Source organism: Diabrotica virgifera, chromosome 10 (genome assembly GCF_917563875.1).
Source record: "Diabrotica virgifera virgifera chromosome 10, PGI_DIABVI_V3a".
Classification (NCBI taxonomy): Eukaryota; Metazoa; Arthropoda; class Insecta; order Coleoptera; family Chrysomelidae; genus Diabrotica; species Diabrotica virgifera.
Genome location: NC_065452.1, coordinates 1,455,140 through 1,477,515, shown reverse-complemented (window position 1 = coordinate 1,477,515; position 22,376 = coordinate 1,455,140). Strand labels below are relative to the sequence as shown.

The window sequence follows — 22,376 nt, the reverse complement described above, 5'->3', positions numbered from 1 at the left end:
TGTTTTTGTACCATTGAATGTAGCCATTCAATGGCTACATCACTGTACGGCAAAACATCACTGTAACACTATAACATAGAATATTATTAGGTAAACATCTATTACTGATCGAGGTTACAATTTTCTCTTGATGATTAACACTTTACACAACAGTTGATACTTACTATCTGATGAGTAAATAGTATTATAAACTAGTATTTAAGGTAATAATAGCAAAAATCGACACTAATTTTCAGATCGGTACGTAAACGATCTGACGCTTATTTGACAGTCAAATTAAAATTTGAATTGGTTAATTGAACTAAAGCTAATACCAAACCCTTCTTTCTGTGCATCATAGTTTGTCGAATTCTCTCGATCGTGATTATTATAAATAGAAGTTAGAAAATTATGTATTCATTGAAGAATAGTTACATACTTTCACAATGTCAAAAGGAGAAATTACAATTGTCATTCTAGGTTAGTTACAATTGTCATATTTCGACATTTTATCGTTGACGCACTGAAAGAAGGGTTTGGAATGAACTGTATGTATTTTTAGTATGTAATACGTTCGTATTAGTAGGGGAGACAGGTGTGCTAAATTTGCACTTACTCGAGTGTTATGGAGACCTATTGGATTGTGAAAATTAAGTCCGAAAACCAAAAAATCTTAAGTCAAGTTTTCCATTTTACTGGAGACTTTCCATTTTTTAGTTTAAATTCCAAAAATCATTTTTTCCGATTACAGTGCCATCTATCCATAATTCGAAAAAATGTCTCGAATAAAAGTTACTTATTTTTACCTAAGAAATCCAAATCTGCAATAAAAAAATGGGGAATCCTATTTTAAGGTTTTAAAGTAACCCCCCACCCCACCACCGTGGGTGGTCGTGTTTGATGTCATTTGATACATCTTTAAAAAATATTGAACACATATTCTTTAGTTTTTTGATCTCATATTCATTTCGCGAATTATCGCGGGGTTCCTATTTAAAATTTTAAAGTTACCTACACTCCACCTCTGTCCGTGGGGTGTCGTGTTTGGTATCATTTGATAGATTTGTGAAACATATTGAACACGTAGTTTTCAGTTTTTCGATCTGACGTTAATTTCCGACGATCAAAGTTGTAAAACTTTGTGACTCATCCATTTCCTTACGGATCTGCTCAAATCGCAAGATTTTTTTAAATATACTGCATGTACTTAACTTACCTTATCTTAATCTGATGATTTCGAGATTTTCTAAGGATAAATTCTTTCGGACCCCCCTTAACGAAATCCCCTGTAGTTACAGTCCATATAATATATATTATGGTAGGGGTACATTTACAGGGTACAATGTTTCTCCCCATGTGATATTCTGATGTGCTCGAGTAACTGCAGAAATCCCCGCTTGGGCTCCCCTATCTAATATAAAAGTAATTGCTTAAGGTCTAGTTAATTATTATATTTTAATTAATTTCATTAACAGAATTATTAATTTTTTAAAATTTTATAATTATCAAGTTAATGTTAAATATTTTTAATAACACAAAATTAATATCTACCAAATAAAAATAAAAGAAAAAATAATAATATTAACATTGTTTTACTCACAAAATGACGCAAATTGCGCTGTAGCTCCCCCTGGTGAGTATTTTTGGTACAAATAGATAAAAAAAATGAATTCCTGGTCTCAAAAACTACTAAAATACACTTTTTCGTAAAAAAATGTTTAAAATTTGTACACAATCACCCGCAATCTACATCAGTAATCAGAAAATGACAACTTCTGATGTTCATAAAATTGCATTGTAGCGCCCCCTGGTGAGTGTTTTTGGTAGAAATACATATCAAAAATGGATTAATCGTCTCAAAAACTACTAAAATACACTTTTTCGTAAAAAAATGTTTAAAATTTGTACACAATCACCCGCAATCTACATCAGTAGTCATAAAATGACAACTTCTGATGCTCATAAAATTGCATTGTAGCGCCCCCTGGTGAGTGTTTTTGGTAGAAATACATATCAAAAATGGATTGCTCGTCTCAAAAACTACTAAAATACACTTTTGCGTAAAAAATGTTTAAAATTTGTCCACAATCAAACGCCATGTACATCAGAAGTCATAAAATGACAACTTCTGATAATTATAAAATTGCAATGTAGCGCCCCCTGGTGGGTGGTTTTGGTGCAAATAGATAACAAAAATGGATTCCTCGTCTCAAAAGCTACTAATATACACTTTTCCGTAAAAAAAAGTTTAAAGTTTGTCCACAATCAACTGCAATGTAGATCAGAAGTCATAAAATGACAATTTCTAATATTTATATAATTGTATTGTAGCGCCCCCTATTGAGTGTTTTTGGTAGAAAAACATATTAAATTTAAATTTCTCGTCTCAAGAAATACTAAAATTCTCTTTTCCGTAAACAAAGTTTAAAACTTGTCCACAATTAACCGCAATGAACATCAGTAGTCATAAAATGACAACTTCTGACGTTCACAAAATTGCATTGTAGCGCCCCCTGGTGAGTAATTTTGGTAAAAATAGATATTAAAAATGGATTCCTCGTCTCAAAATCTACTAAAATAAACTTTTCCCTAATAAAAAAAGTTGAAATTTTGTCCACAATCAACCTCAATGTACATTAGGGGCCGGTTGTTCGAACGCTAATCAACAATGATCATTATTAAATATTTAATTACTGTCACCAAAACTGTCAATGTCAACTTTGTTTGGGTTGCTGAAAACATAATTAATTACAATTATGAGATTTATTATTAATTATGTTAATAATTATTGTTATATTAATTGATTATAGTTTCAGAATTGTAATTAATTATGTTTTAACAATTGACATTGACAGTAATTAATTATTTGATAATGATCATTATTGATTAGCGTTCGAACAACCGGCCCTAGAAGTCGTAAAATGACGAGTTCTGATGTACCTCAAAACTAAAATGAAAAATGTGGCGCCTCGAAATTCATCAGATACCTATGGTGTAAAGTTTTTTTTTCACAGAATTCATTGTAGAATCAGAAACTGATTGTGACCCGATGACTTTTTTTTTGTCATATAAATTACTCCGCTCTAATATATATATATATATATATATATATATATATATATATATATATATATATATATATATATATATATATAGTTAACAGGTATATAATATTTGCTGAACAGTTAGGAAACAAGGCTGAAATATTGGGGTAGCAGCAATCTCAAAGAAAACTCTTTATAATAGTTCCAAGCTTTCGAAAATGTTTATTTTCATCATCAGGGAAACTACAATCATAAATAGACAGTATTTAACAAATAGGCTAACTGAAATCAATAATAATTGCTATCCTTGTGTTACCAAAAATCCAGAACACCATAGTTTCCTCTCACTAAACCAGGTGTCGAGGATCCCCAAAAACACAAAAACAACAAAAAATTGTTTTGAGAAATGCAGAGTCAATACTTTCACTAAAAACACTGCACATCACAAAACAATCTTACTAAAGAGTTACTTATATGTTTGTACTTACATTATTTGAGGATGTTGAGCCTAGTTGTTAAACACTGACATATAAAACGAAATTTTGTCCTGGTACAAATCGTATATAAAAATTAAAATTAAAAACTATATATAAAAAATTGTTCTAAAAATCGAGTATAAATTGAAAAATGGTAAAATATTTTAAAAAATGATGTATGTCAAATGGCATTTTTGAAAATGTCTAACAAATGTTATATCGATTTTTATTAAATTTTGTTTGAATTCATACGGAAACGTCACTACCACTGAACCAATTATAATTATTTAATAAATGTTTTTTAAATTTTGAAATAGGAAAATTCCGAAATGAGAATAAAACAGTTTTAATCAATGCAAAGTTTTTTTAAAAGTAGATGTCTTTTTTATTATGTGATTTATATTGAAAAAATCTATAAATTATATATTAAATGAAAGAAGAATTTGAATTATTAAATTTAAATTGGTTATTTTTATCTAAGGTGAGTAAATAAGAATAAATTTCACTGAGATGTCTTACATCTGATTTTTTGTTTATTGAATTTTCTTCTTGAAAGATAAAAGCCATTTCCAAAAAGAGTCTTTTGTTATATGAGTTCTCAGAAGCTAGTACTTTAGTATATTGATAATCCATTGTATGACCCTCTTTGGAAACGTGTTCTGCTAAAGCACAACGTTCAGGATGTAGTCTAGAATCACTTTTATGTGATATTATTCGAGATGATAAAGTTCTCGAGGTGATACCTATATAGTTCATATTACAACTATGACAAGGTATACTATAAACTACATTGGAACAAGATAATGCAGGAGTTTTATCTTTCAGTCTAGTAAAAATTGAGTTTATAGATAATGTGATACTATTAGCTATTTTTATGCCACTAATTTGATTAAAGATTCTGCATAGCTTTGGTGTGATGTTTTTAATGTAAGGGACAACTTATGTTATGATCCTTACATTCAATTTACCTTAGAAAGAGAAGATGAAAATGGTACTCTACCCTTCTTAGATACTAAATTTATTCGTAATACTACTACAAACACCTTAATGATTGACTGGTACCAAAAACCAATAAGCTCAGGTAGGTATATGAATTATTGGTCATACCATAAATTTTCTCAAAAAGTTAATTTAATAAAACAAATGAAATCAAGGGTTTTAAAAATATCAGACAGCTCATTTCATAATACAAATCTAAAAATATTATTTAATATATTCACTGACAATTCCTATCCAAAAACCCTTATAAAGAAATTACTTTTTAACACATCTGACATCTCATACACAAATAATAATAGTATTAACAACCAAAATTTAAATAATCTTCCTAATGTTACAGAAAACCAGGAACCCATTAACTTTAAATATTTTTCACTCCCTTACATTAAAAACATCACACCAAAGCTATGCAGAATCTTTAATCAAATTAGTGGCATAAAAATAGCTAATAGTATCACATTATCTATAAACTCAATTTTTACTAGACTGAAAGATAAAACTCCTGCATTATCTTGTTCCAATGTAGTTTATAGTATACCTTGTCATAGTTGTAATATGAACTATATAGGTATCACCTCGAGAACTTTATCATCTCGAATAATATCACATAAAAGTGATTCTAGACTACATCCTGAACGTTGTGCTTTAGCAGAACACGTTTCCAAAGAGGGTCATACAATGGATTATCAATATACTAAAGTACTAGCTTCTGAGAACTCATATAACAAAAGACTCTTTTTGGAAATGGCTTTTATCTTTCAAGAAGAAAATTCAATAAACAAAAAATCAGATGTAAGACATCTCAGTGAAATTTATTCTTATTTACTCACCTTAGATAAAAATAACCAATTTAAATTTAATAATTCAAATTCTTCTTTCATTTAATATATAATTTATAGATTTTTTCAATATAAATCACATAATAAAAAAGACATCTACTTTTAAAAAAACTTTGCATTGATTAAAACTGTTTTATTCTCATTTCGGAATTTTCCTATTTCAAAATTTAAAAAACATTTATTAAACAATTATAATTGGTTCAGTGGTAGTGACGTTTCCGTATGAATTCAAACAAAATTTAATAAAAATCGATATAACATTTGTTAGACATTTTCAAAAATGCCATTTGACATACATCATTTTTTAAAATATTTTACCATTTTTCAATTTATACTCGATTTTTAGAACAATTTTTTATATATAGTTTTTAATTTTAATTTTTATATACGATTTGTACCAGGACAAAATTTCGTTTTATATGTCAGTGTTTAACAACTAGGCTCAACATCCTCAAATAATGTAAGTACAAACATATAAGTAACTCTTTAGTAAGATTGTTTTGTGATATGCAGTGTTTTTAGTGAAAGTATTGACTCTGCATTTCTCAAAACAATTTTTTGTTGTTTTTGTGTTTTTGGGGATCCTCGACACCTGGTTTAGTGAGAGGAAACTATGGTGTTCTGGATTTTTGGTAACACAAGGATAGCAATTATTATTGATTTCAGTTAGCCTATTTGTTAAATACTGTCTATTTATGATTGTAGTTTCCCTGATGATGAAAATAAACATTTTCGAAAGCTTGGAACTATTATCAAGAGTTTTCTTTGAGATTGCTGCTACCCCAATATTTCAGCCTTGTTTTATATATATATATATATATATTAGAGCGGAGTAATTTTTTTGTCATCGGGTCACAATCAGTTTCTGATTCTACAATGAATTCTGTGAAAAAAAAACATTACACCATAGGTATCTGATGAATTTCGAGGCGCCACATTTTTCATTTTAGTTTTGAGGTACATCAGAACTCGTCATTTTACGACTTCTAATGTACATTGAGGTTGATTGTGGACAAAATTTCAACTTTTTTATTACGGAAAAGTGTATTTTTGTAGCTTTTGAGACGAGGAATCCATTTTTGATATCTATTTTTACCTAAAACACTCACCAGGGGGCGCTACAATGCAATTTTATGAACATCAGAATTTGTCATTTTATGACTTCTGATATACATTGCGGTTCACTGGGAACATATTTAAACATTTTTTTACGGAAAAGTGTATTTTAGTAGCTTTTGAGACAAGGAATTTATTTTTGATATCTATTGGTCCCAAAAGTACTCACCAGGGGGCGCTACAGTGCCATTTTTGTCATTTTACGACTACTTTTTTGGATAAAACAGTGTTAATATTATTTTTTCAACGTTTTTATTTAATAGGCCCTGATTTTATGTTACAAAAAATAGGTAATATTAATTAGTTTATTATAAACTTTACTAAACAATATTTTGCTTAATTAAATTTATTTGAAATATAATAAATTAGATGTTTTTGAGTAACCAAACCACTCAATTTTGGATCAAAAAAATTTTGGATCTTCGATTTTTCTAAAACTTGATGTATAGCTTCTGAGGAACGTAAAAATAAGCTCGAGCTGAAACATTTAAGCCCGAACAGTCTTCTTCTTTTTTTCTCAATTTGTATATTTTATCATAAAGTATCAATGGAAAAATAAGGTATTAATACGAGGGACTCAAAAATGTCATTATAAGGCATTATAACAAATTAATATGATTCAAAACGAGGTTTTGGTCAAGTTTTGGTTTAGAAAACGTTAGAATGCCGTTTCTTACATTTTCCTCCATTCCCAAAATATTGTATATTTCGATTTTGCTGATCATCTTGGCAATATTTTGCTAAGCATAATTCCTGTCATTTGACATGTTCTACGTGTCGGACTTATGACTTATTAAAATGTCCAGTTGGTGATAAATAGCAGTCGGATTTTCGCAAATGTGTGTGTGTTTAATGAAAGGGTAACAAAGCAATTGGAAGTTCTGCCTGAAAAAATATATGGGACGTTTTCGTAGTCTGACGTTCCAAATTTTTAACCTGTTCCCCAATTTAAACCTTCCCCTCTTCCAGTGTTCCCATATATCAAAGTTTGTCCGACTAGACACCCTTAAGCTATTAACAAATTTTCAGCTTGCTATTAATCAACTTTTTTTTGTACGCGGGATCCAGGCCTATCTTAATTGTAGGATTTTTATACCTTTTTGTCTTGGAGTTATATGACTCTACCAGATGTAATACGTTCGTATTAGTAGGGGAGGCAGGTGTGCTAAATTTGCAGTTACTCGAGCGTTATGGTGACCTATTGGATTGTGAAAATTAAGTCCGAAAACCAAAAAAACTTAAGTCAAGTTTTCCATTTTACTGGAGACTTTCCATTTTTTTATTTTAAATTCCAGAAATCATTTTTTCCGAATACAGTGCCATCTATCAATAATTCGAAAAAATGTCTCGAATAAAAGTTACTTATGTTTACCTAAGAAATCCAAATCTGCAATAAAAAAATGGAGAATCCTATTTTAATATCTTAAAGTAACCCCCACCTCACCACCGTGGGTGGTCGTGTTTGATGTCATTTGATAGATTTTTAAAAAATATTGAACACGTAGTTTTCAGTTTTTCGATCTGACGTTCATTTCCGACGATGAAAGTTGTGAAACTTTGTGACTCATCCATTTCCTTACGGATCCGCTCAAATCGCAAGATTTTTTAAATATACTGCATGTACTACTTATCTTATCTTAATCTGATGCAGTGGCGTACTGATAGATCAGCGGGCCCTGGTTCCAGTTGGGATGCGGGCCCCCGCCCAAAACATTCAATATAAATAAAATATTTTATAAAAACTCAAACTAATTCATAGTCCATTTCCTCACGGTTTTTGCTGTCAATTTTAAAGAACTGCTCGGATTGAGATGCAATTTGGCATACAGAAAGCTAACATGTCAAGTGACCCCTGGCTTATATGATCTGTAAGTTTTACCGCTTCAAAGTGCTCAATTTTAAAAACAATTTGGCTTTAAATTAACAAAAAATTAATACTTTAAAAAACAATTGTTTTTTCAAAATAACTCAACTTCAAAAATCTCAACTACCTAGTATAAAAAAATATAGGTTTTGCTATTGTGAATATTTTGGACTTTTTGTTTTCCTGACGACAAAAATTGGTTATAAGATATGTCTGTTCAAATTTTGCGTACACTTGTGATTAGTGACTCGTTGAAGCCATTTTGACTACAGCCTTTTCAAAAATAAGCACTTTGAACCAACAAATCTTACATATCTTATAAACAATAAAGTAAAGTAATTTGTGAAGCGGTAACGATTAATATCATTTCGGATGCTAATTAGAAGGTGATTTTGACGACTTTCTTTACCAACCAAAAAAAAAGATACTAACATTATTTTGATCGAAATTTACTTACTTTTGATGTTAGAAACTTAAAAAAACAACAATAGGCTATTAAAACAGTAAATTAATATTAATCCTATCGTTCTTCATACTCGCATGATTCGTCACTTTACGCCAGCCGTTTTTATAAATAATGAAACTCAAAAACTTTCTACATCCAAAATTACAGTCATAATTAAAAACATTAATACCGGAAAACTAACACAGCATTTAAAAAATGAACATTGGAATAGAATTTATATGAACAAAATAGATTCTCAAATTGCATAATATGATACATTTATAAATAAGTTAAATAATTTCATACAAACCTCTATTCGCGGTGTGCAAGTACTTGGAAAGGGAAACGAGAAACGACCGTGCGCGAGTCGCGGAGAAATATTGCAACTATCTTAAATAATTCAAATGGTCAATTGAAATTGTCAAATTGACGTATATTTCATACCTTCTGTCATTGACGCAGAAAAATTATATATTGCTCCACAATATTGATATGATATGCAATTATTATATAAAGGTAAATTTAATTAATTGTATTTTGCTTGCAGTACTGCATTTTAATAACTGATTTTATTTACTACATACAATTGTTTACGTTTGCTAAACATAACCTGCATCTTATTTTTTCTTCTCATTATTTTTTTGGACTATGGTCTTGACAATTATCCAGCAACCAGGACTAATATAATTGGCCAATATAATTAAAAGTGCGAATAAAAGTACAGAGCGTAGAAATAGAGGTCGCTTTGCCGAACTTGCACGGTCCCAATAGGGAGATAAAACGGTTAAATAAAAAAACCTTGGATAACGGTAGGGCTGATATATTTTATCAAACGACGAGAATTTCTTAAAAAGAAATTAGTGTCTAGTTATCCTTACCACTATTGTCTATATTTAGAATTTAATTTAAATTTTTAAGAATCACCTACCTATATAAAAGTACAGGCTGAATGATAACGTTTCTATAAGCACCAGTATCGACCCTATTGTATTGGGATTATTGCAATAAAACTTGCAATGCATATTTACAACTTTGTAGTATACGGACATCTTATTCATGAATCGTGCTATAATAATATACAAGTGTTTGAGTTATCACGTGTAGGCAGGCCCTGGCGGTTAGTCTTTATCAGTTGAAACATGTTTGGAAAGCAGGTAAATAAAATGTGTAGGGAACCTTACAACAGCATTCCCTGTATTTCAATAAAAAATTTTGTTTTCAAAATTTTTGAGGAATAATTATTCTTGTTTTTACCTACACAAGTACCTACACAAAAATGAAAACCTGTTAAGCAGTTACATTTCTTATCTGTGTACTTGTGTAGTTCAAAATGTCCCTATCAAATTAGAAACAAAAGAAGCAAAAAGCGCATTAAAGCGGGCCCCCACGGCCCTGGTCCCGCGGAACCATGCTCAGTACGCCACTGATCTGATGATTTCGAGATTTTCTAATAACAAATTCTTTCGGACCCTCCTTAACGAAATCCCCTGTAGTTAGAGTCCATATATGGTAGGGGTACATTTACAGGGTACAATGTTTCTCCCCATGTGATATTCTGACGTGCTCGAAAAACTGCAGAAATCCCCGCTTGGGCCCCCTACCTAATATAAAAGTAATCGCTTAAGTTTTAGTTAATTATTATATTTTAATTAATTTCATTAACAGTATTATTAATTTTTTTAAATTTTATAATTATCAAGTTAATGTTAAATATTTTTAATAACACAGAATTAATATCTACTAAATAAAACTAAAAGAAAAAATAATAATATTAACATTTTTTTACTCACAAAATGACGCAAATTGCACTGTAGCTCCCCCTGGTGAGTATGTTTGGTACAAATAGATAAAAAAATGAATTCCTCGTCTCAAAATCTACTAAAATACACTTTTTCGTAAAAAAAATGTTTAAAATTTGTACACAATCCCCCGCAATCTACATCAGTAGTCATAAAATGACAACTTCTGATGTTCATAAAATTGCATTGTAGCGCCCCCTGGTGAGTGTTTTTGGTAGAAATACATATCAAAAATGGATTGCTCGTCTCAAAAACTACTAAAATACACTTTTGCGTAAAAAATGTTTAAAAGTCCACAATCAAACGATATGTACATCAGAAGTCATAAAATGACAACTTCTGATAATCATAAAATTGCAATGTAGCGCCCCCTGGTGGGTGTTTTTGGTACAAATAGATATCAAAAATGGATTCCTCGTCTTAAAAGCTACTAAAATACACTTTTCCGTAAAAAAAAGTTTAAAATATGTCCACAATCAACTGCAATGTAGATCAGAAGTCATAAAATAACAATTTCTAATATTCATATAATTGTATTGTAGCGCCCCCTAGTGAGTGTTTTTGGTAGAAAAACATATTAAATTTAAATTTCTCGTCTCAAGAAATACAAAAATTCACTTTTCCGTAAACAAAGTTTAAAACTTGTCCACAATTAACCGCAATGAACATCAGTAGTCATAAAATGACAACTCCTGACGTTCACAAAATTGCATTGTAGCGCCCCTGGTGAGTAATTTTGGTAAAAATAGATATCAAAAATGGATTCCTCGTCTAAAAAGCTACTAAAATAAACTTTTCCGTAATAAAAAAAGTTGAAATTTTGTCCACAATCGACCTCAATGTACATCAGAAGTCGTAAAATGACGAGTTCTGATGTACCTCAAAACTAAAATGAAAAATGTGGCGCCTCGAAATTCATCAGATACCTATGGTGTAATGTTTTTTTTTCACAGAATTCATTGTAGAATCAGAAACTGATTGTGACCCGATGACTTTTTTTTTGTCATATAAATTACTCCGCTCTAATATATATATATATATATATATATATATATATATATATATATATATATATATATATATATATATATATATATGTACGTACAAAATTTATTTCGCCGAAGCGATGACAATCGTCGACAATGACGGTCGCGAATTCAATGATTTTTTCCCATCCAAAAAGTGCACAACGCCGCTAAAGAAGTTTTCACTTCAAAAAATGTTATATGAATGCAGAAAAATGTCTCGGAAGTTAAAATGCATCTTTTAAAAGACGGCATCTTTTAGAAGCCTTCTGCAGTCGTGAAAAACAACTAAAACAAGCCAAAAATAACTTTTTTGTATACCCCGAATTTTTCTTATGTGTAAAAAAATTGTAACCACGAATATATTAGTTTTTCCTTTAAAAATATGTAAAAATTGTCTTTTTTACCATTTTCGAAAGTAATAAATGTAATTTTATATACCTACCTACTATTATCTATTTCATTTAATAACTGTTGAGATTCAAGATACTGACATTTATTTTTTGTTTCAGTTTGTGCAAGCATGGATATTAAAAATTCACTGGAATCATTCAAGAAGCTAAAAGATTGTGAAGTGATTGAAGGTTTTCTTTCAATCCTTCTATTCGATAATGTGAACGAGACTGAACTGTCGAAGATGAGTTTCCCGCGTTTAACTGAAATAACAGACTATTTATTATTGTATAGGGTAATTGGTCTTCGTAGTGTAGGACAACTATTCCCGAACTTAGCCGTAATCCGCGGCCAGCAGACATTTTTCGATCGTGCATTTGTGATATTTGAAATACCCACTTTACAAGAAATTGGATTACACTCCCTTACCGATATTTCCCGCGGTCAAGTGCATATCGACAAGAATCCATCTTTGTGCTTCGTTCATACAATAGATTGGGATAGGATAATCAAAGACAAAAACAAAGACAATTCCTCAAAGATACTTTTAAATAGTTTAAAGCCCGATAACGAGTGTCCCGTGTGTCCGGTGAGTGTCGGAACCGGGAATGATACAGTGAAGTGTCCGGTAATGATCGATAATGAAGGCAAAGAGAAGCACTTGTGCTGGAACAAGAACCACTGCCAAAAAATTTGTCCAGACAAATGCAAACACTGCAACAACAAGCTTGAATGCTGCGACGAATCGTGCTTTGCCTGCCGAAACGACAACCCAAAAATTTGTACGGTTTGTCCCGATTACACTTATGGACATGGCTTACAGAAGACTTGCAGACAGGACTGTCCGCATGGATTGTATAAGGTAAGATATTATATAGTCGAATAAAGCCATATGTATTCCATCGAAAGGTAATCAAATCGAAATACTCCAATTCGAAAGTCTAAGTACCCTTTCAGACTAAGACACTGGTGTCGTGACACCGGCATCCGCCACCGGCAGCAAAGCATTGTTTTAAATGAAAGACAACAGACGAGCCACTTTGAGTGTCTGGCTGATTTTAGTGCTTTGCTGCAATTGAACACCAGTGGCGGACACCGGTGTCAGACACCAGTGTCTTAGTCTGAAAGGGTACTTAATAAGCACGAAGCGTGTTAGTCCAGGGAAGTAAGATTTTTCTCAGGACTTCGAATAATCCAGGTATCGTGAGATTTTTTATAGTTATTGTAGATTTATAGAAAAACTTACTTAGAAATAAAACTTACCTATCTCCAGGCAAGAGTTCGAAGCGGTTTTATTATTAACAATTTATTGCAAAAACGCGATTTGTTCGATTTTTTGCATCCCATTACAAAGCTAAATGCACATAGTGGCAAAATTAAGGGAACTCCTTAAAAATGGGACATGTTAGATGTATCGAATTTCGTCAACCTGTTATCCGATTTAAGTGTTTTTTTTAGTATGTTATAGCCTTATCATTAAGAAAATCCATGTAATAATATTGTTACTAGACAGGTAAATGTCATTTTATACTGGGTGTAACAATCATACTGTGTTTTTTCCTTAAAGTTCGGAATATCTTGTGGAATATTCTAGCAATAATATAAAATATTGAAATTAAAACTTAGTTGTATTTTTGTTTGTTATTAACATTTTGTTTTTTTATTTATTTGCTTATGTTCGATAATATAAAAGTTAGGTACGTTAACAACTAGTCATGTTTTTCATTAATAAATCCTCATTTTCTGCTTAGTTTAATAGACAAACCTAAAAGTAAGCTATGAGAAATACCAATTTAATAGATGTCAAATTGTTAATAGTCAAAAAGTGACCCGTGTTGAGCTGCCCCCCCCCCCCACTTGTAAAAATTAAAAAACAAATAGCGCTGATTTATGAGCTCTTTATGAGCTTTCATATTCCGCAAATTAAAAATTTTCAACTCGTTCCACTGAGCAGGAATTTAAAAGTCGCCCCCCACCCCTCCGCTACTTAAACATTGAATCGATTTTTGATATTGAATCGATTTTTGCGGCAGAATTACGAGCGATTTATGAGCTCTTAAAATGATATAGTTATCATTTATTAATTACGCTCAAATTACGCGCATTTAGATCAGTAAATTGCAATTTATTTTGTATAGTGCAGTCACTGAAGGTAAAAATCAACGATTACCTTCAATTTCTGTGAACCTTCATCAATTTTCATGAAAATTGGTCAGTGGCTAGAGGATACCTCAAGAAACAAAGGTGACATGGTGCCACCTTAACCTTGCGCCTTTACCCTGAGGGTGGATACCGCCCCTTCTCGGGGGTAAAAATTATTTTATAAAAAATAACTGCACAAATCAATAAATGGACAAATTATAAGCAACATTTGTTATATAAAGTTATTAAAATAAGTCAATACTTTTTAAGTTATTAAAGATTAAAGATTTTAATTATTCGTGAAAAAAATGCATTTTTTAAAGCGGTTTTTCGTAAATCACTGAAAAACTGTAAGTTTTTACAAAAAAGTTAATAGTAGTTTAATTCGTATGGCTTATATTCTAAGAATAAACTCTTAAATCACGCGCATTTCGATTATTGAGCTACAACCCCTTCGCAAGAAAACCACCCATATTCCCGGCTTAAGAGTTTTACTTAAAATGATTTAAATTAATTATTTGGCGACTACATATCGTTTAATAATTTATGAGCTCGCAAAATATACGCATCTCAATTATTGAATTGCAATTTTCTTTCTATAGTGCAGTCACTGAAGGTAAAAATCAACTATGACCTTTGATTTCGGTAAACCTCCATTCATTTTCACGAAAATTGGTGAGCGGATAGAGGATACCTCAAGAAACAAAATAAACAATAACAACTTGCAGTTTTAACCTTATGTATATATCACCCCTTCTCGGGGGGAAAATTACTTTATTAAAAATAACCCCACAAATCGAGAGAGGGACAAATTATAAGCAAAATTTGTTATATAATGTTAATAAAATAAATCAATACTTTTTGAGTTATTAAAAATCAAATATTTTAATATTTGTGAAAGAAAATGCATGATTTAAAGCGATTTTTCATAAATAACTTAAAAACTGTTTTACAAAAAAGTTTTCATCACTAAAATTGAATCTAATAAAAAATATAATAAATGGCTTACTTGAAAAACCCTGTAATGTTAATTTAAAGTAAGTTATAGGTAATTAAATGTATATTTTTTTCTGCGACTATTCAAATCTAAGGATTCAAGCTTAAATAACGGGAAAGAGATGCATTTTATAACACTTACTAAATACTTGTCAAAGTACTTAGAAATACCTATCAAATGAGCTCCAGAAAAAGTTGATAGCATCGAAATTTATACTCCAAAAAGTTTTCCAAAAAAATTATTTTTTTTTTAATAACTTTGATAATTTTTATGATATCAGGCACATCCAACTATTTGAAAGGTAATTTCAAGAGCTATAAAACTGTATTACATTTAATCTTTCAAATACTTTATTTTTTTAGGATAATATATTAAAGGGCTCCAGTTACATTGTTCTCGTAGTAAAATTTAGGCTTAAACGTTTCTATCTTTGTTATTTGATTCATACAGAAATCAAAAGACAAGTAAAATCTGTGCTAATAAAAAAAAAACTAAAATTTCGTTATCTATTATTTTTTACGTGTATTGAGTATTGTTGGAGTTATTATCAAAAGCAAATAATAATTGACGAAAATTTGAAAAATTTTGATTTTTTTAAATCATTTAAAATAATAACCTATTATCCTAAAAAAATAAAGTATTCGAAAGATTAAATGTAATATAGTTTTATAACTCTTGACCTTTCAAATAGTTGGATGTGCCTGATATCATAAAAATTAACAGTTATTCAAAAAAAATAATATTTTTTTGGAAAAATTTTTGGAGTATAAATTTTGATGCTATCAACTTTTTCTGAAGCTCATTTGATAGGTATTTCTAAATACTTTGACAAGTAAAAAAAAATCTAATAGCACATAAAACAACATCCAAAAATGTCATTCTACATCCTACCAGACTGAAAACAATGGGAACCTTCTCTGGTAACACCTCCGAGGCTTCTACAATTTGCAAGCCATAACGGATGCTGAGACTAAGGAAGATGAGGGAATTTTACAATTTATAATTCACGTCCCATCTGCTCAGCGCGGTAAAGTTCCAACGAGAATGGTTCCCTTCGTACTCCAATGGGAGTAAACAAGCATTTTTTACTTTGACAAGTATTTAGTAAGTTTTACAAAATGCATCTCTTTCCCGTTATTTAAGCTTGCATCCTTAGATTTGAATAGTCGCAGAAAAAAATATACATTTAATTACCTATAACTTACTTTAAATTAACATAAAGGGTTTTTCAAGTAAACAATTTATTACATTTTTTATTAGCTTCAATTTTAGCGATAAAAACTTTTTTGTAAAAACTTACAGTTTTTGAGTTTTTATGAAAAATCGCTTTAAATCATGCATTTTCTTTCACAACAATTAAAATATTTTTTGATCTTTAATAACTCAAAAAGTATTGATTTATTTTAATAACATTATATAACAAATTTTGCTTAGAATTTGTCCCTCTCTCGATTTGTGTGGTTAGTTTTGATATAGTAATTTTCACCCCCGAGAAGGGGTGACGTATACCCCAGGCTAAAACCGCAAGTTGTTATTGTTAATTTTGTTTCTTGAGGTATCCTCTATCCGCTCACCAATTTTCGTGAAAATGAATGGAGGTTTACCGAAATCGAAGGTCATAGTTGATTTTTTACCTTCAGTGACTACACAAAGAAAATTGCAATTCAATAATTGAGATGCGTATATTTTGCAAGCTCATAAATTATTAAACGATATGTAGTCGCCAAATAATTAATTTAAATTATTTTAAGTAGAACTCTCTCTTAAGCCGAGATTATGGGATGGTTTTCTTGCGGAGGGGTTGTAGCTCAATAATCGTAATGCGCGTGATTTAAGAGTTTATTCTTAGAATATAAGTTATACGAATTAAACTACTATTAACTTTTTTGTAAAAACTTAGTTTTTCAGCGATTTACGAAAAACTGCTTAAAAAAATGCATTTTTTTCACGAATAATTAAAATGTTTGATCTTTAATAAATTAAAAAGTATTGACTTATTTTAATATCTTTATATAACAAATGTTGCTTATAATTTGTCCTTTTATTGATTTGTGCAATTATTTGTTATAAAATAATTTTCACCCCCGAGAAGGGGCGGTATCCACCCTCGGGGTAAAGGCGCAAGGTGGCACCATGTCACCTTTTTTTCACCGAAAATTTAAGGTAGTCGTTGATTTTTACCTTCAGTGTTTTTGTTGACAGACTTCGAAATAAGAAAGGGACAAGAAAAGGCTTCCTTCTCTAACCTTAATGTATGCAACCCGTCATTACATTACGAATCCGAAAATTGTTCGCGAAGCAAAAAATTCTGAACATGTCCAGTAAAAGTTTACATTGACGCCTGCGTATTGGAAACTAATCCCGAACTTACTCTGAATACGTTCGGGTTGTACAGCACGGACACTGATATTTATGAGCTTTCGAAGTGATATAGTTTCGATTTTTGAGCTCATCCCTCATCCCCTTCACCACCAAACAACCCTTCAATTGATTCAACTTAAGAGAAAAATGCTGAGAAAAATTAAAATATATCATATCGCGGATATAATTCGTATAACGTATACACTCTAAGAATAAACTCTTAAATCACGCGCATTTCGGTTATTGAGCTACAACCTCTTCGCAAGAACACCACCCAAATTTCCCGGCTTAAGAGATAATTGTACTTTAAATGAATTAAATTAATTATTTGGCGACTACATATCGTTTAATACATAATTATTTATGAGCTCGCAAAATACGCTCATTTAGATCATTGAATTGCAATTTCTTTTGTATATAGTGCAGTCACTGAAGATAAAAATCAACTATTACCTTCAATTTCGGCGAGCCTCCATCGATTTTCACAAAAAATTGGTGAGTGGTTAGAGGATACCTCAAGAAACAAAAGTAACATGGTGCCGCCTTGCGCTTTTACCCTGAGCACCCCTTCTCGGTGGTGAAAATTATTTTATTAAAAATAACTTAACTCCACAAATTGATAGAGGGACAAATTCTAAACAAAATTACAGCATCACTCAATTTCAAAAATAAAGGTGTACAAAAACGTAAGTAATTTATAAACTGTCAAAAAGAGAAACAGTATTTTAGTTAATTTTAAAATAAAAGTGAAATACAAGTGTTCATTCGAGTTATGATATGAAACGTAATATTTATACAAAATATTGTACTATATTGGAACTCCAAATTACAAACACCCTGTACAATAATTTCATGTTGTAATTATTCCAATTCATAGAAACAATAATTATAAGTGAACAGGCAAAAACATATTGATAGAAAATTTTGTAATAAGGTGTAATTAATTAAATTCAAGGACACTGCATTTGTGGTAAAACGCAAATATGTACATTTAAAAATAATAAAGTTAGGTATAGGGAATGTTTAACGAAGTTGTATTGTTTTTTCTTGTAGATTCTAAACTTAAATTAAAATATAGGGTTTTCCTTTAAAAAATATATAACTTTATATTATTATCTTTGCGATACTAGTTCAGTATAATTAATATAAGTCTTAACAAATGTAGCAAAAAGATAAGCGCTATTAATCCAGAGAAAAAAAAATTTCAAGACACTTGACCAGCAAGGTTGCAAATGGGTTTTTTGGATACTATAAATAAATAAATAAATAATAGCTTTATTACCCAACAGTTTCCCATTTCTAGGGTAAAAAATTGAAATACATTTTTTTTAGTTAGTATACAATCAGTATGTTCAAAATAAAGAGTGAGAACAATTTAACTAAACAAATAACTATGTAAATAAGAAATAAAAAAAATAAATAAGAAAAACTTAACAATTTAAGGTATTCCATAAACCAATGCAGTATCAACTAGATGATTAATTGAGCATGAAAAAATATCACAATGGTTGCATATTTTGTTATAGTTATCGCACATAACATTAATCGGTGACTTTAGTAACATGTTTGTTCTCGCGCGTGGACAAGTCAACACGATAGTTGACCTGGAAGTTATTCGTGGCACATTAAATCTAATTTGGTCTAATATATCGCTGCAGTCAATACAGTTGTGTAATAACTTAAATAAAAATGAAACCGAAAATATAACTCTTCTTAACTCTAAACTTACAATATCAAACCTGTCACATAACAAATCGTAATCATAACCATGGGCAGGATATACTCCATCAACCTTAAATGCTAAACATTTATAAATTGGATACCAAATTAAGCTACAATATTCTAGTTTTGTTCGCACTAACGATAGATACAGCAGTTTAATCGGTCTTATATCGCTAAAATTTCTACAGTTTCTGATGATAAAACCGTACATTCTCATAGCATCAGATACTTTCTGCTCAATATGGTAATTAAAGGTTAATTTTGAATCAAATATAACTCCTAAATCTTTAATGCTATTACATTTTTCCAGTTCTGACCCCTGAATTACATAATTAAAATCAACCTTATTTTCCTTTCTAGAATATCTCACTACTTTACATTTATTGACATTAAGAAAAAGTTTGTTTTTTATACACCAAGTATCTATATAATTTAGATCGTTCTGCAAATCTATACAGTTAGCAATTGTTTTAATTTCACAGTATATTTTAAGATCATCCGCAAAACATAATTTTCTGTTATTGATATCTAAAAATAAATCGTTGATATATAATAGGAACAACAATGGACCTAAATTTGATCCCTGTGGAACGCCGGATGTAGTAAAGATTAATTCTGATGTGAAACCATTATTTGATACAAATTGGCTCCTACCTATTAAATAGCTTTCAAGTAACTTCAAAGTGTTTCCAGAAAATCCTAAATTTGATAATTTAAAGAGAAGGTATTTGTGATCAACCTTGTCAAACGCCTTAGAAAAATCAGTATATATAACATCTACTTGACCTTGTACATCCAAAACATCTGAAATATATTGAGTTAATACAGCTAAGTTTGATACAGTAGAGCGTTTATCTATAAAGCCATGTTGATAAGGTGATATCCATCCCCTAACAGAAGGGTATATACGATTATATACAGTTACTTCGAAAACCTTTGAAAAATTGGATAACAAAGATACCGGTCTGTAATTGGATACATCAGATTTCGTTCCGTTTTTGAATACAGGGCATACTTTTGCATTTTTCCACAGTTCGGGATAAGTTCCAGTTTTTATTGATAAGTTAAACATTTTTTGAAGTGGCTTTACAAATACCCGAGAACAATCTTTGATTAAAAATGCTGGAATATTATCCGGTCCGGACGTCGTTTTATTTTTAATTTTTTGAAATGCTACCAAAATTTCTTTTTTTGAAATTCGCTAAAATTAATAGTGGGTAAATAGATATCTCTACATTCTTGATTATCAAATGCATTGTTTTCGACAGGCATATAAACTTTTTCAAAAAACATCTTAAAAGCATGGATTATATCGTGAGGATTATTAAATGTATCGCCGTTGTAACACATTTCACCTGGGATTCTAGAAGTTTTATTCTTTGCGTGAACATAAATATGCCCAGAAATTATTAGATTCGTTAGAAATACTATTCTGAATTTTTTCAAGATAAACGTTATATTCAGTTTTAATCATTTGTTATCCCTACACCTCAGGGTAGAAGGGATAAATATTATATATATATATATATATATATATATATATATATATATATATATATATATGTTTTATTATTTTTCGCAACCTTTTAAATTCATGCATATAAAGTATATTCCCTGTTTTCTTATAATTTTTGATATTTTTTGATTTCAACATTATCATTCTAATTATTTCCGCATTATACCATATAGGATATTGACGTTTATAATTTCTGTATATTGGTACACACATATCAAATAATTCATATATCTTAGCATAAAATAATTCTAGTACTGTATTTACATCATCAGACATGTCTAAAAAATTCCAGTTGCAATTAAGAAATTCTGAGTACAGTAAAGGAAAATTTGCTTTTTTAAAATTATATTTTTTAGATTTAGAATGAGACACAAAACTGGTTTCCTTTTTCTGAAAATCATTAATATTTATCATTAATGCTGGATGATGTAAATCTTCTTGAACAAGTGGTGTATTATCACGACTTACATGACACAGATCTGATGATATAACTAAGTCTAACAATCGATCTAAATTATTTCCCACCTGATTATACTGATCTAAATTAAACAAACACATGAAGTCTAACACTGCCGATGTCTTCACATCAGACCTATTTTGATCGATATACTTTGGAATGTTAGGCAAGCCGCACACCAAAGAAACATGAAACGTAAAACACGTTTCATGAAAATAAAACAGGTAAACAAATCTTGAAGTCCGCCTACCAATGAAACGAGTGTGATTCATGCTCATAAAACATTTTTATTTTCGGAGAGTTTCATAAATGGCCGGACGTCTATTTGTTTAGCAGTGTTTTATTTTCATGAAACGTGATTTACGTTTCATGTTTCTTTGATGTGCGGCTTGCCTAAAAGTCACCCAGGAGAATAACAGTTTCATTAAATAATTAAAGTTGCTCTAACATTTCAAAAAAAATATTCAAAAACATTTAGCTTTAATTTGTCTGGAATATGTAATACTGCAACATAAAACTTGCGACATTTTACAATTAACAAATCAACTAGTGGAAAATGAAAATCAAACGTTGAAACATCAACAACACACTCGAAGTTTGACTTAAGTGCCAACAGTACACCTTCACCAGTTGATTTATTAACTACATCGAACTTTCGATCTTTCCTGAAGACCTCATAGGCATCGTTAAACAATTCCGAACTAATAACATCGGAGTTGAGCCAAGTTTCCGTTAAAGCAATGATATCAAATTCACATTCACTAACACTAGAGTAAAAATCAAATACCTTAGAATTCAAGCCTCGCACATTCTGATAGTAAACCTGAAGATCTTGGCTGGAGGAACTGTTGGGACCTATCTGTTTAAAGGAACAATTTTTGGGATGCCGTCCAAGTATTTAATTATATTAATTAATAATATATACCTAATACAATGCTATCGAATCAAATACTGAAAAGCCAAAGCAGGTTATAAATAAACAAAACAAAATCAACTACAGAAACTGCTACAAAATATTTTTATAGTATTGTGCTAGTAGTACACAACACAACTCAATATAGTTCCCTCTTTGTTTCTTCTTGAATAATTTCATAACCCATAGATCGTGAACTTGAACGCGAATCATATTACGAGTATATCAATAAAGCGGTTTACCGTTATTTTTTATTACAAGCATTAATTATTACTATGTCTAATGACTA

At 30.3% G+C, this 22,376-nt stretch overlaps 1 protein-coding gene across 1 annotated transcript in view; it reads left to right on the top strand.

Moving 5' to 3' along the window:
• Positions 1–22,376, top strand: part of LOC114341705 (insulin-like receptor) — a 523,292-nt gene that overhangs the window by 385,159 nt on the left and 115,757 nt on the right. The window contains exon 5 of the mRNA XM_050641373.1: positions 12,099–12,841. Within this exon, the coding sequence (XP_050497330.1) occupies positions 12,099–12,841 (743 nt within the window). The remainder of the gene's footprint in view (positions 1–12,098; positions 12,842–22,376) is intronic.